The 15,680-nt window shown below is 39.5% G+C and overlaps 1 protein-coding gene across 1 annotated transcript in view; it reads right to left on the reverse strand.

The window, feature by feature from the left end:
• The window catches only part of MAP3K5 (mitogen-activated protein kinase kinase kinase 5), a 231,163-nt gene that overhangs the window by 38,161 nt on the left and 177,322 nt on the right, over positions 1–15,680 (reverse strand). The window contains exons 15-20 of the mRNA XM_069598470.1: positions 14,806–14,939; positions 10,266–10,393; positions 9,065–9,201; positions 8,026–8,131; positions 2,487–2,644; positions 7–184 (exon numbers count right to left, since the gene is read on the reverse strand). Coding sequence (XP_069454571.1) covers positions 7–184; positions 2,487–2,644; positions 8,026–8,131; positions 9,065–9,201; positions 10,266–10,393; positions 14,806–14,939 — 841 coding nt within the window. The remainder of the gene's footprint in view (positions 1–6; positions 185–2,486; positions 2,645–8,025; positions 8,132–9,064; positions 9,202–10,265; positions 10,394–14,805; positions 14,940–15,680) is intronic.

Raw genomic sequence — 15,680 nt, forward strand, 5'->3', positions numbered from 1 at the left:
ACATACCTGAAAGCTTAGGCTGTGTCTTTTTCTTTTTGCTTGAAACTTTTAAGAACTCATCCATAAGCAAGTCGTTAGCACAGTCTCTTTTGTCAGGGTCTGGTTCGAAACACTTCAATATGAATGCCTTGGCCTCTGCTGACATGGACTCTGGGATCTCTGGGTGGACTTTAAACATCCCCACCTAAGACACAGCACAACACGGCTTCTGAATAACCATCTCATCCCATTCCATAACTTAGTTACCTAATGAGACAGGCTCCTTTATCAAATACTACAAATGTGTGTCTTTTTTCAAAATGAGACGGGACTTGTTTTATGTAGGTTATGGAACGTTTTCAGTGTTTTTGTAACGTTATCAATGACATAGGCACAGTAATTAGCTTAAGATATTAGACAGTGTTGCTGTTGCTGCTGCTGCTGCTGCTGCTGCTAAGTCACTTCAGTCGTGTCCGACTCTGTGCGACCCCATAGACAGCAGCCTACCAAGCTCCTCCATCCCTGGGATTCTCCAGGCAAGAACACTGGAGTGGGCTGCCATTTCCTTCTCCAATGCATGCAAGTGAAAAGTGAAAGTGAAGTCAGTCAGTGGTGTCTGACTCTTCATGACCACGTGGACTGCAGCCCACGAGGCTCCAGCGCCCATGGGACTCTCCAGGCAAGAGTACTGGAGCAGGTTGCCATTGCCTTCTCCAGTAGACAGTGCTAGGAAATAATAATTCAGTTCTCAGAACTTCATGCTTGGTTTTTTTCATTTATGAGATCTCATCGAATCCTCCTAGCAACCCAGTGGATTAAATATGATCCCAGTTACAGCAATGAGAAAAATGAGGCTCACAGGGGTGAAAGGGCAGAGCTGAGATTTTGAACCTTCATTTGTTTGACTTAAAGACTGTGTTGTTTCTCCTGTACCATGATTTGTGAATGTTTTTCTCTGTCTCAAATTGCCTATGTTAAAAGAGATATTTAAAAATACTTAAAATTACACAAACACTATTTTTATAACAATGAGAATGTTTTTCTCATTGCTGTCATTCTAATTTCTTTCAGCAATGTTTCATGTATTTAGTACACAGATAATTTCCTAAGGAAAGGTTTTGTTATTAAATAGCTTATATTAATTTATTATATAGATAAGATACATTTGTACTAATTATAAAGCCTTTACTATGTATCAGACATTGTTTTAAGTGTTTTTCACATATTATCTCATCTACTCCTCAAAAACCTTCATTAGATAGGTACTATTTTTCTACTCATTTTATAGATGAGGAAACCAATGCACAAGAAGGTTAAGTAATTTACTCAAAGCCAGCAAACAGCTTGACTGTGTCGGAGACTGGATTAAAATGTTGCAAATCAGTGCCAGAACATGCTAACTCCTCTAAAGCATGTTGCTTAATAATCCCTGCACCGATGGGTGACCGAGGAACATTTCAGAGTGAAGTCCCAGAGATTGGTAAGAACTTGAAAGACTGGCCAAGAAGAGAAAGACATCCATTCATGCCCAGAAAGGCAGATCTCTGAGCAGCTCATTGTTTTTTTCAGGTGTGGTTAAACTACTCATTTCTGTATCAGCAGCAGCCCATCAGCTTGTCTCCAAGCTTCAGGTAAACCAAGTTTGGTACAAACATAGAAGGGACGTGACAAATGGTCCCTCATAAGAGGGGGTACTCACAAATGGAGTAAGTGCTAGAAACATGATCAGTGGCAAGGAAAGGAATAACAAATTACAATCAAAAGTCTGATGCCTCAAAGAATAGCAGAGATGTGAGCTTCACTTCCTGGGAGACAGGGGTTCAGTTTAATATTCCTCTGGCTCAGTGGAGTGGCAGGTGAGGACTGCAGGGATTCAGGGATTCACTGTCCAGCCCTGTATGCTGAAGCGGTGGCCCCAAGGCTCTCTCAGGTCTATTTCCATTTCACATGCTCCCTATTTTGAGAGCTGGAGCTGCTTCCTTTCCCAGCCCCAAAAGAGTTACTAATGGGCAAAGTAACAGGCTGGATGAGTAGACAGAGTAGATAGATGAGAATAAAGTTGATGTACTTAAAACAACTATACCCTTTTTATCTACGGAAACTTCAAACTGTAATGTTAGAGGAGAAAAGGAAAACATGTCTTTAATACCTAAATGGATAAAAAATGTTTTTATATGTCCCTCAGTGGAAGATTTTTCAGACTGTGTTTCCCAAAGGACTTAAATCATCTTCAGTGGAGTGGCGTGTTAATTATACTGCATCGTGAAAAGGCGGTCAAAGGGCATTACACTGAGTCTTACTTGGTAGCTGAGAAAACTAATGTTGAGAGAGACCCTCCATGTGAAGCTGACAGAGGGGAGTGAAACTTGAACTTTAGATCTTGGATTGTGCTAGCTCAGGCTCCTTTCCTTTGGCTTAAAAATATATGACATACACACATGGAACTTCAAGAGCCGTAAAGAGCTTTAACCACTGATTTTTAGGACATTTAAGATGTGAAATATGACCTTGAACATAGCTGCTTGTGGTTCCCCCAGTTCATAAAAGGGTGGTTTTCCAGTGGCCATTTCAATGATTGTGCAGCCCAGAGACCAAATGTCTGCTGCCTTTCCATAGCCTCTTGGTCCTTTATCTATTATTTCTGGTGCCATATACTGGAGGGTACCTGGATAGAATTCAAACACAGTTACAGTTTAAAAGGAGAAAACAGATGCACTAACAACAGTTTAAAGTTATTTACATAAATAAGAACTTAAAAGCATGATTCAGGTCTTAGTATCTCATCTTCTTTAAGTTCCAGTTTTCTCTGCTGCTAATAAAAGGGGAAATAGCAGTTGTCATAATGGATTTCACTAGTGATATAAACATATCTTACTAATATTATCTGTTTATGAATAGATACTTCCTCATTTCCTAGACAGTAAAGTGTAATTGAGGCATCACTTCATTGGGACCTCTTTGAAACTTCTAATAGTCATTTGAGAACAACAGAAAATACTCAACACACATTTTCTGCAATCAGGTTTTCAAATACATGGAGACTCCCTTTACGTATACTTCCAATCTTTTGCAGGAAAAATCTGGGTCATTCATCCATTTCCTTAGTCTGTTATTTCTCAATTCCTGATTGAATGTTCAGTTCTTCTGTTTTTACGTTTATTTCTTAAAGATGAAAACATGAAGATTTCTGAAAGCCACTGTTTAAAATAATGTAAATAATTTTGGGTGTACTTTACTCTGTAAATCTAACATATATGGCTTCTACTATGAGCCTGTGGTCCAGAGAACAACAGATTTAATGGGTTAAAGTCAGGCCATGGGCCATCAGTATAAACAAACCACTGGAGTGAAGAAGAGCAGAATGAAAAAGAGAGGAAATTTAAAAGGCTTCATGGAATCAAGGAGACAAAAAGTGTGGTACGATGCAAACAGCACTACGCAGGGGCCAAGAACCCCTGATTTTAGTTCTGGTCTCGTACTTCCCAAGTGGACACGAACTTGCAATTGTCTTATTGGTTACAACTAGAGGTCAAATTTGTATATCTAGTTTGGAATGATTTCTCAAAATCTGGCAATTAGTCAGGAGTACAAATAGGAACAGGTAATTGCCATATCCCCAGCTTCTGATATATATGATGTAATCAGCAAACAGGATCCAAGATGCCATAATAAATTACTTCAAATACTGAAGCATTTGCCAAAAGAGCCACTCGAGCATTTTCTTATTCATAACCAATAAGAGACATTTTGATAAATGCAAGGAACATCTTTTATGAATGCTCTGTGCCTGATTCAAAGGTGAAAACTGCTGCACAAATGTCCTCTAAACAGTTCCTATAAAACCCATGGTCAAAGGCTAGAAACTGGCTGTAATGTTTTTTTAAAAAGTGAAAGCACATTATTTTTGTCAAGTTTTGTCATCTTGCCAGGTTTATCTTTGAGATCTCATCATTACATGATATGGGGGAGCCTGGTGGGCTGCCGTCTCTGGGGCTGCACAGAGTCGGACACGACTGAAGCGACTTAGCAGCCACAGCAGCTCACGCTCACGATCACATACAACTTCACCTGTCTGTTCTCGGCTTAAATCAGTCATATTTTTGAAAGAAAGTATTTCACCTGGTGAAGGTTAAGGTAACCATGCTCCTCAAATTATTACTCTTAGTAGAAAACTGTTACAATTTCTCTGCATTGATAGTTCCCCCTAAAGTGATCATTTTTTACAATGTAAACAAAATGAAGTGATCATTGAGAAAATATGAGCTGAAGCCTACCACTCTTACTATCTGTGGACCTAAAATATATTCAATGGAAGACCTGAAGTTGTACTAATATCTCAGCAGGAATGACAACTGACCAAAAATATAGTGAATTTTAAAAATTGAATAATTCAAGTAATATCTTTAGAGTAAATTAGTGTTTTGATTCATTAGATATTTCAAAGAGTGATATTTGATGATTGTGTTTAATTATCCCCCATAGATCAGGTACCAAAAAAGCAGGTTTAATCGTGTGTTCAAATCTTCTCTATTTACTCCACAAGCACATGACACAGTATTTTATATAAAGATATTTAGAGCTGGATAGTGACGATCAAATCAGTCTGAACATTAGCCCAAGGAGAACAGTGAGAGTATTAACTCTAAAACCCATACCTCAAATATCTTCATTAGAATAAACAAATTACTTTAAAATCACCTGTTTTGGAATATCTTTACCACTACAACCACCTGGGGAGGGAAGCCACTACAAGACAGTAGCTAAAAGCTTAAACCTTGATGTCACCTTACATTCACTCTCGCATTCAGTGGATTAATACTGCCAGAAGAGCTTCCCAAGTGGCTCAGTGGCAAAGAATCCACCTGCCAGTGCAGGAGACGCAGGTTTAATGTCTGCGTTGGGAAGAGCCCCTGGAGAAGGAAATGGGAGCCCACTCCAGTATTCTTGCCTGGAAAATTCCATGGACAGAGGAGCCTAGCAGGCTACAGTCCATGGGGTCCCAAAGAGTCAGACAAGACTGAGCAACTGAGCAGAGCACAGTTCTATGGGCCAGGCACTTAGAATGCAGGAGTGGCCGAGACAGACAGAAATCCCAGGGTTTGGGCAGCTTACATTTTTGCAGTGGAAGACAGACAGCAAACTATAGTAAAATACATAAGTAAATTACAGAGTAGGTTAGAAAGTGATGTGTTATGATAAAATTAGAAAAAAAGCAGGAGAAGGGGATCAGAAGTGTCCGGGGAGAGCTGCCATGTAAATAGGGCAATCACTGGCCTCACTGGCATGATCTGTGAGTTAAGACTTGAAGGACATGAGGGACTTCGCCATGCAGATAGCTGGGAGAAGAGCGCCATAGAAGGAAAAGGGTGCGCAAATGCCCTGCCGCAGGATCCTGCCTGGTGGAATGAAGGAAGTGCAGGAAGGCCTGTGCAAGGTGGGAAGGGCAGGAAATGGGTCTAAAAGATAACAGACTCTGAGAAGGTCTGAGCCTTGCCCATCATTGTAAGGACTGTGATGTTTGTTGACTCCAAACACAGAAAGCCATCAAAGTCTCTGAGTGATAGGGCTCGATTTATGTCTATACGGGATTGCTCTGGCTGTAGAGTTGAGGGGAGACAGTAGCGGAAGCAGGAGAAAAGGCTATTGAGATCATGCATGTGAGAGGCGAAGGCGGGAGCCAGGGAGGCGGAGAGGAACTGGTCCAGATTTGGACACGTTTTGAAGACAGAGTTGATGGGTTTCCTTGGCTGACTGAGCTGAAGTGTGAGAAAAGAGAGGCGCAGTGGCTAACTCTAAGGTTGGAGTGGCCAACCGAGACAGGGAAGAGTGTGGGTGAAACAGCTTTGGGGAAATGATAATTCATTCCATTTGGCATGTTAAGTCTAGTTGAATTGCAGCTCTTTGACTTACAAGCTTTGTGACCTCAGGCAAACTATTTAACCTCTTTGAACCTTAATTTTCTCACCATCCACTGGGATAATGATGCGTAAGGATTAGGCTTGATATACAAATTTTGATGCAATAACATGTAAAGCACTTAACACAGTCTGGAGCAGTAAGTGCTCCCTAAGGAATAGTTGTGGCTGCCTTCCTTCTCATCAAATCACGAAGAAGTCACACAGGCCACTGTCTTTTGACGCAGTTCATCAGAGGCTGCCTACACCTGTGACTTCACCAGCGCTGAGTTAGCACTGGGAGGCCCGCACACCCCAGGCCCTTATGATCAGTGCCGGTGACCGATCCACACGTGTGTCACACATGGCACACCATGTGAGGCCAGTGTGAGAAGTTCAAGCCAAGGGCTCCTGGAGGACTGCTGTACTACAACTTCTCTGGGGATTAAAGAAAATGCCTAAGAGAAGCAGCAGATTTTAAATTAACATCTTCCCCAAATCAAATGTCTGAAAGTCAGGATTTCCCTCGCAGAAGTTACTGAGACTTGGCAGTATTTAAAGGGTCTCTTGCCAAATGGAGGGAATATGAGGAAAAGAAATGTAAATATATTTAAAGTTACTAGAAAGCTAGAATTCATTTTGTTTAAAAAATGCATTCTAAACGGGTTTGATTGTGTCCCGAAATACCCACTGCCATGAGCGCAGGAACTGGATCAGAGGCATTGCTGGTTGAATGTTCTGAGACTTCAGACTTTTCCTCTGCCTTTCCCCGGCTTCCACAAGACACACTTCAGCAAGGTGGAGAGAAAGATGGACTGGAGCAAGAAGCTCAAAGCAAAGCGCAAACGGTGGATTAAAAATCTGAGTTCTATCATTTATAAACTCTTGTGACATTCAGCTGTAATGTCCCTTTTCTCTCTCTCCATTTCTTCATCTGCAAAATGGAAGTACTGCCATCATGTCACAGAACTCAGAAATGAGGGCATTTGGACAATCTGTTTTATATGAGACCAAAGATTATCCATTACAGTATCTTTTTTTTTTTCTCTAAATCTCTCTCTCTGATGATAATAAGAATTTCATTTTTACTATTATTATTTTTTGCTGCACTGCAAGACTTGTGGGATTTTAGTTCCCTGACCAGAGATTGAACCTGAGCTGAGGCAGTGAGAGCACTGAGCCTTACCTGCTGGGCTGCCAGCACACATGTGCCAAGTCACACATGTGACCACATGGACCGCAACCTGCCAGGCTTCTCTGTCCATAGGATTCTCCAGCAAGAATACTGGAGCGGGTGGCCATGCCCTCCTCCAGGGGATCTTCCTGGCCCAGGGTTAGAACCCACGTCTAATGTGGCACCTGCATTGCAGGCGGATTCTTGACCACCAGGGACCACCAGGGAAGTCACAATAACAGGAACTTAATACTTCATGAGAATCAGCAGAATGGAGTAATGAAAACTTGGAGGAGAGAGCAGGGCTGGACTTCCAGATGTCCTCCCTATAACTTTTGGGCAGTCATTAATCTCTCTGAGCCTTGGTTTCCTCTTGGCTACTGTTACCTTTTTGGAAGTCACTTTGTCTCCACCCTCTCAGGATTTTGGTCCGGAGGGAGCTTAGTAGTTGCATGGCCTAATTTCTCAGCAAAGCTTTCTCTCCACCCTACTTCTGAGTTAGTGAGTCACTTCCTTTTTTTGAATTGAAATCTTAGTTATTTAGGTTGTAAGTAGGGGAATAGACCACAGGCAGTAAACAGATTAGGAAAGAAAGAACTCAAATGGGAAGTGATTAAAGTATGAGTAAGAATCACTGAGAGGCTGGGCTAAAGAAATGTTAAAAAAAGAAATGTCAGGATTATAGTGGTTGTAGACCAACCAGGAGAGAAGGAATGACATGAAAAGAAAAACAAATAACAAACTGAGAGTTAAAAAAATATATATCTTCAGCAGTATTAAGCAGGAAACTGAGTTACATAAATACAAGGTAAGAAATGGTCAGATGAAATTCTGTATAGCATTTTTCAGTGAGCATCAAAAGATATCGACATGAATGTTGGTAAGAACCCAGACTAAATTTCTCTCTCACGTCATGCTCAAACATAGCAATTATTTCTTTAATTATATAAGATCTGTATCATCACCGCAAAAACATACCAGTAAAAGTTTCAGTACATGGATTTATGCCAGCAAGCCTCTTTGATGTTCCGAAATCAGAAATCTTGAGAACACCACTATAGGTATTAATCAACACATTGTCACCCTAGAGAAGAAAGAACTTCAATCAGAAATGTTATCTTTCTCCCAATACTGTTTGTTATTGGCTTGAAAGTCTAATAAGAAAAGGTGTCCTTACAGCAAAAAGGACACTATTTCTAGATTCTTCCTTAACAGTAACATCAGTAGTGAATTATTGACACCATTTTTGTTTACATACTATCAGTTCATAATCTGCTAGTCAGGTCACAAGGTGAAACGAGGTTTATAGATAGTAGGGACTACTTGTGTTTGATATGAGCATGATTAGTTAAATTATGATATTTATACCTTCCTAGTACTTGACTTATTCTATGTTGTTTTACTTCTTTTCCTGGAATATTTAGGGGCAGCACAAATAAATGGACATTTGTGTTAGTTTTAGGGTAGTAATATTAACTTACTTTCACTAGTCCAATTTTGTTATAAATTTATTAGTTCTAAATTTTCCCTTCTTAAGGAGAATTTCACAGACTATCTAATTTTAGTTCAACCCAGGAGTATATGATATCTGTGAGAAGTGGGGATTTTATTTTTTTCCTTCTAACTATTCCTCCATTAATTGAACAAGTATTTATTGAGTAGCTACTATGGGCAAGGATACAAAGATTAACCAGCCTACAAGCCACTTGGGAGCAGGGACCATATCCTTGTTAACTTTGCTCTGTTGAGCTTCCAGCCCCATGGAGCACCTCAAACAGTGCCAGCCATGAAGTGGAAACTCAATCTTTGTTGGCTGAACATGGTTAAGGAGTTTATTTCTTGAGTAAAAGCGATAAGACACGACTATCAATAACTGACCCATGGCAGAGTGATATATATCTGCTGTTTCTAGGATTTATTTATCATTCCAAATTAGTTTTCATAAGAAAAACAATTTTTGCAAATAAAACAATTACCCATCAAAGACCTTACAAGAATGAATCCTAGTGCAACCTACCTTTATATCCCGGTGAACTATCTGATTGTCATGGAGGTATTTTAATCCTTCCAGGATTTGCTTTGTATAAAAGCCGATTGTTTGCTCATTGTCTTTCAGTGGGCCCCATTTGGAACGAAGGAGAGCAGAAAGACTTCCTGTAAGTAGGGAGAAACAGTGGATAAAATCTTATTTGAATGAATTCTTTAAAGCATGTTAGTATTACAATATTAAGCTAACATTTATTGGTTATTAACAGTGGCCTACGTATTATACTAGACACAGTACTTGGGTTCAAATATAAATAGGCAAGTCCCTGCTCTGTTGATGGTCTTTATGAAATACAGTCGAAAAGGCTACTTGGGGCTTCCTCGGTGGGTCAGTGGGTAAAGAATCTGACTACAGTGCAGGAGATGCACGTTTGATCCCTGGGTTGGGAAGATCCCCTGGAGAAGGGAATGGCAACTGACACCGGTATTCTTGCCTAGAGAATCCCATGGACAGAGGAGCCTGGCAGGCTATATAGTCCCTATAGTGGCAGAGTTGGACACGACGGAAGCGACTTAGCACACACACACAAAAGACCACTCAGTTTGCAAACCTTAATCCAAGTCATAATGATTGATACAAGAACAGTTCTGATATTTATTTATCATCTCCCAATAAACTGTAGGGACTTCCCTGATAACTCAGTTGGTAAAGAATCCATTCGGGTTTGATCCCTGGGTTGGGATGATCCCCTCGAGAAGAGAAAGGCTACCCATTCCAGTATTCTCTCCTAGAGACTTCCATGGACTCTATAGTCCATGGGATCACAAAGAGCCAGGCACGACTGAACAGCTTTCACTTTCACTAAACTGTAAGGTAATGGCACATGTCAACATTTTATTTACATTTACACTAATTAAGACCTGTAAACTAATAAATTCCATTCAGTTTTACTCTTCAAGACCCTAGAAACATACTTTTTAAAAAAGCTAGTTGTTTTTTTTTTTTGAGGGTTTCTTAAACTTTATCTGTTATTTTTATTGAGGTATAGTTGATGTACAGTATTATATGTTTCAGGTATATAACATCTGAAATTTTTAAAGGTTATTTTCCATTTATAGTTATGATCAAACATTGGCTATAATCCCTGGGTTGTGCAATATATCCTTGTAGCTTATTAATTTTCTATATAGTAGGAACCTATACTTTTTAAAGAAAGAAAACCATCTCTTACCTCCTGGGACCTGCTCCATGAAGATTTTAATGAAACCATTTTCACTGAAAGAGCCCAGATACTGGACAATATTTTTGTGCTTCAGATGCTTATGCAAGGCTATTTCTTCATGCAGGGGCTGGGAGTATCTGAAAGATATGCAAATATCAGTGAGCTAATTATGTCAGATCTTCTTGTATAAATTTAAGCAATACAAATGGGAAATTCCAGCTAAATGAATTCACCCATACATGAAATAAAGTATGACCATCTAAGGCCTTTATTTCTCATCACATAAATTCTGTGAAGCTGGAGCCCAGGTAGGGTGTGAGGGGAACTGTGTCAGATACTAGTCTAGGTCTTTGTATATATTAGCTCATTTCTCACAACTCCATGAGAAGGTATTCCTAAGATGCCCATGTTACAGATAAAGAAACTGATTCACAGAACTAACCTATCCAAGATTTCCAAGCTAGTAAGTAACAGAACTAAGATCTGAACCCAGGAGAACTGAAATCACCCACACAGCTCACTGTCACATTCACATGACCTTCTATTCCATTAGCTTCATAAGTTTATTATTTCAGGAGATTATTTCCCAGGAAGACAAAATTGCAAATAATTTTAATATTCATTCCAGAACTTACTGAAAGGTCCAACAACTCTTCAGTAAAAAAATATAAAACCATTTATATGCCAAGTCTCCTTGATTCTATTCCATCTAGTTCTACTCTATCATCATTTTTTACTCATTCCTAGCTGAGCCTCCATACTGAAAGACCAGCTTCAGACCAGACTTCAAAATCATGTACTTGGTATATATTGCTTTATTAAATTTTATGATGAAAGAATTTTATATTTCTGGAACAGACAGAACAACATTTTTGATGGTTTTCTGAAGTACTATGAAGTCTGTAGACTTTTAACAATCCTGGATATTAATATATTATCATATATTATGTTAATATAATTATTGTATAACTTAACTGCGGTATGGTGCCAGCAATGATGAACAGAGACTCATAGGTATTTCCTAATTTTTTTTCTGTTGCATGATGGAAGCTACAGGTGTGAAAGGCACTCACTATAACATAAACTATAAGCTGGATGCCTCATAATTTGCTTCAGTGCTACATGCAAGAAATGCTCAAATTTTATAGAGGCAGATCCATATAAGCAGAATGGATTTCTTGGAATGACCATAACAAATACTAGAATCAGTTAGTATTGAATAACATTAGTAGGTTACAAAAACCCAAATTCATTTAATTATTTTTAAAATATATTTAAAATTTTTATTTATTTTATTGACTTAGCCATGCAGCTTGCAGGCGCTTAGCTCCCCGATTAGAGGCTGAACCCAGGTCCCAGAAATGAAACTGCCAAGTCCTAACCACTGGACCACAAACAGATTTAATTTAAACAAACTTTTATAACCTGTGAAACACTTCTCAGAAAGCTGCCAGCAACAGCCCAAAATTGACTTGTATATTAGACCTCTTACTCATTTCACTTTTCTTCAGAATTGTTCTAGGAGCTAAAGGCTTGTATTAAGCTAAACCCCTTAACAAGATATCAATTAGGGACAATATCATTTTGACTATTGCTAGAATGAGACAATGCAAGAAATACCAGTATATAATGTTACCAAGGAGATCCTTAGGTAATGACTCTCAACTATGAAGACATTTACAAGTTACTTTTTCCATGAAGTTTAAAATGTTTTATTAATGCTAGTTAATGAGATTGCTCTTGATATGCATGAGATAAATCAGTGGCAATATTGGACCAATTCTTCAGATTTGGTAGATCAAGATGACTGCATAATCCAAAGCAAGAGGCTCACTCAGTTTATGACAAATAATTAAAAGGCTCCAACCCCCTATTAAATATCAATCATAAATGTTGAAATATAAGATCGTGAAGAAATAAATATACAACACACACTTCTCCTTATGTAACCAAAGGATAGCTCAAAAGTTACAATAATAGAATTCATCCTGGCTGAGAATAAGGACTCTTCTCCAGTGTAGAAACGAATAGTAACACTAGCAACTCTCACTAAATGTAAGTGAAAGTGTAAGTACCGCACACTGAATAAGCATGAAATTATAATTTGTTCAGGTCAATAAGCAAAACTTGTCTGTGGGAATTACAAGAAAATCCCATATCTCCTCAGTTACTTGTGATAACAGAAAGAAAAATGGTATAGACATTCAAAGATACTTAAATATGCACTTAGCTTTGAAAAATTAATATATCATACATGTCTCCAGAGCACCTCTCCTGACTCAAATTCCCACTATAACCATCCAAAGCAGTGAAGTTCCCAACCTTGGCTGGCCATTTTGCATCTCCTGGAAGGATTTTTAAAAACATCAATGTCTATGACCTACCCCAGAATTTTGGAGGTTATGGCTTGAGCATCAGTATTTTTTAAAAGTTCCCCAGGTTCCTCTAACACACAGCTGGGTGGAAATACCTGACCTAGGACAATAGCTGACAAATGTGTAGAATGTTATCAGAAGTCAACTCGAGATGTACAACTAGTTGGGACAAATTATGAGAGTGTCCTTAGAATCCAGCAGCTTGCTCTTGTGACTACTCTGATGTTCTAACGAAGCGTTTTTAGAGTGTGAGAGAACCACAGAAGAAGCTGCTTTTGTTGCTATGATCCTTCACTACAGATGGTAGTGTTTAGAGTACACTGGATTATGCATTATTCACACCCATCCTACCATCTGAGCAATTATCCTTTGTAACTGCGACTTCTTTAAAAGCCACCTTGAAACTCTCTAGGTCACAAAGGTGGAAATGCTTTCTGTGTTGTATCTCTCAATAACATGATAGACTTCACCTTAATCTTCTCTTAGAGGTAACAAAAAGATGCCCCACAGCAACTGTTCAAGAGAAGGGCTTGTCATACAAGTGTTTTCAAACAAACCACATTATGCCAAATGGATCTTCGCTGGTGTTGGTGTACTCTGTGTATGCACAGTGGTAGCTGAATAAACTTAAGCTCCAAAGACAGTTTTCAAAGTGGTTTTCTTCCAAGTGACTAGTTACATTTATCTGGTGGTGGGGAAGAAGGTGATGCTAGTAAAGACAATCCTTTTAAATTTTATATCGCTTAAAAATCCACTCTATGTATCAATATATAATACTTAAGAACCTATAAGAATATTTGATGAAAATTTTAATATAACACATACACACAGATATATATACTCCATATATATATATATATATATATATATAGGGATATATAGGGATATATAGGGATATATATACTAGATATAAATGTATCTAGTGAATAGTTTCTATCACCATCCCAGAAGAATTCATACTTATGTCTCATGAGTTAACCAAGGAGAAACTGCAAAAATACCATAGACAACCTAAAACTGAATTTACTGTCTACCTACCTAATATCTGTTCCTCCCTCTTTCTGTGATTTTGTTTGGAGAAACAACCAGCCAACTTAAAAACCACTGAGTTTCTAACCTCCTTTGTAGTCAGGAGTGGTCACTTTTGGTCAATGAAACAAGAGGTGAAAATAGGCTGGACATTCCTGAGAAAGTTCATTTTCCTTTTTCCTCTTCCTGTCTGGAATGCAGATAAGGCAGAGTGACCACCTGCCAGGAAGTCACGTACCAAGATGGAGACCAAGGATGGCAAGGCAGAAAGAGAACTGAGGCCTGGGACACTGGTTACAGGGGAAAGAGGGGTGCCTTTTTGAGCTTGTGGTAATCAGAGAAGGCATCTCTGAGGGCTTGGGAACTGAACTTGGGACCTAATTGATGACAACGAGGCAATCCCACAAATATGTGGTATTGGCGGTCAGTGTGGCTGCAGAGGAGGAGGCGAGGCTGCAGAGGGAGGCAGGTGTCTGTGTTAAGGTTCCTGGGTTTTGTGTTGTAAGAACTCACAGCCAGGTTTTAAGCAGTAATGACATGATGTGATTTCAACTCGAGAAAGAGCTCTGTGCAGTCTTTGAGGAAGGGATTTCTCTAATAGTCTTTGTCAGGACCAAAGACTCACAAGAGGGTGGGCTGCCCTATGACCGTCTCTCCAGTGTTGGGGGACAGTGGTTTTGCCCTGTGACGTCATTTTTCTGATGGCGTCAAGAATAGTCATTGATTTCTCAGTTGGTCCAACTTTCCACCTTCAGTTTAGAACGGAGTGCTGACTTCCAATGTCCTTAACACACCTGACTGGAAACTGGAACTTCTGGTTCAAACCATTTTAGCTGGTGCTCATTCCCCATATATCCATATAATAAACCAATCACGATGAAACATAACCTGAGCCCAACACACACTGGGCCATTCCCTTTTCTACTCTTTGAAAGTCCTAGTTACCATGGAGATGCCATCCTTCCCCAACAGTCTTGGGCCTGAATCACTGAGTGACGCAGCAGCTAAACCTCAGAGGGAGCTAATTAAAGCCACAGAGTTTTCAGACAGTTTCATTAATTAGAATATCACCAAAATATTTTGTAAATGCTATTAACAACTGAAATACCTTAGAAAGCAGCTTTGATTAGTCATAATTACTGTACCTGCTGTCTCTCTCTGGGATTTCCTTAATGGCGATTCTGACTTGGTTGCTCAGATCTCGACCTGCATAAACTATCCCATAAGTGCCTTTTCCTAAAACGACTCTGTCACCATTTTCATCGTATTCATAGTCATACTACAGAAGGACAAAGGGGGAGAGAAGATTGAAACGTTAGCTGCAGTCCACATTTTAAACATCAACTTTTTCCAAGAGGATTTTTCCTTATTTTATCAAATAGTTTTAACAAGGAAAACAATAAGATGAGGTTCTAAAGAACAGTTTCAAGAACCAAAGAATAAACTTAACACAGAGCATCATGTGTTCTTATTTTCCCAACTGTGACAAACACCGGGCGGTGGGGGGTGGGGGCGGCAGAGAGGGACTATGTATTGAAATCCATAGAAGCGCTCCTCCAAAAGCCCACTTGGATTCTTTACCCACTGAATCCTGTTGATCACTGATTCTGAAGATGTTTATGATTAGCATCAATGTCTCTCAATAGTGATCACACTGAATTAACTGTTCTTTTGTTTTTCAGCTTTTGGTACTGTCAAAGCATTTCACATTCTTCCAGGAGAAAACCACTCAATGGCTTTGAGTAAGAAGAAACTTTGAGGTCTTCAGTTCAGTTCAGTTCAGTCGCTCAGTCGTGTCCAACTCTTTGTGACCCCATGAATCGCAGCACGCCAGGCCTCCCTGTCCATCACCAACTCCTGGAGTTCACTCAGACTCACGTCCATCAAGTCAGTGATGCCATCCAGCCATCTCATCCTCGGTTGTCCCCTTCTTCTCCTGCCCCCAATCCCTCCCAGCATCAAAGTCTTTTCCAATGAGTCAACTCTTCGCATGAGGTGGCCAAAGTACTGGAGTTTCAGC

The sequence above is a fragment of the Ovis canadensis genome, chromosome 8 (genome assembly GCF_042477335.2).
Source record: "Ovis canadensis isolate MfBH-ARS-UI-01 breed Bighorn chromosome 8, ARS-UI_OviCan_v2, whole genome shotgun sequence".
Lineage (NCBI taxonomy): Eukaryota > Metazoa > Chordata > Mammalia > Artiodactyla > Bovidae > Ovis > Ovis canadensis.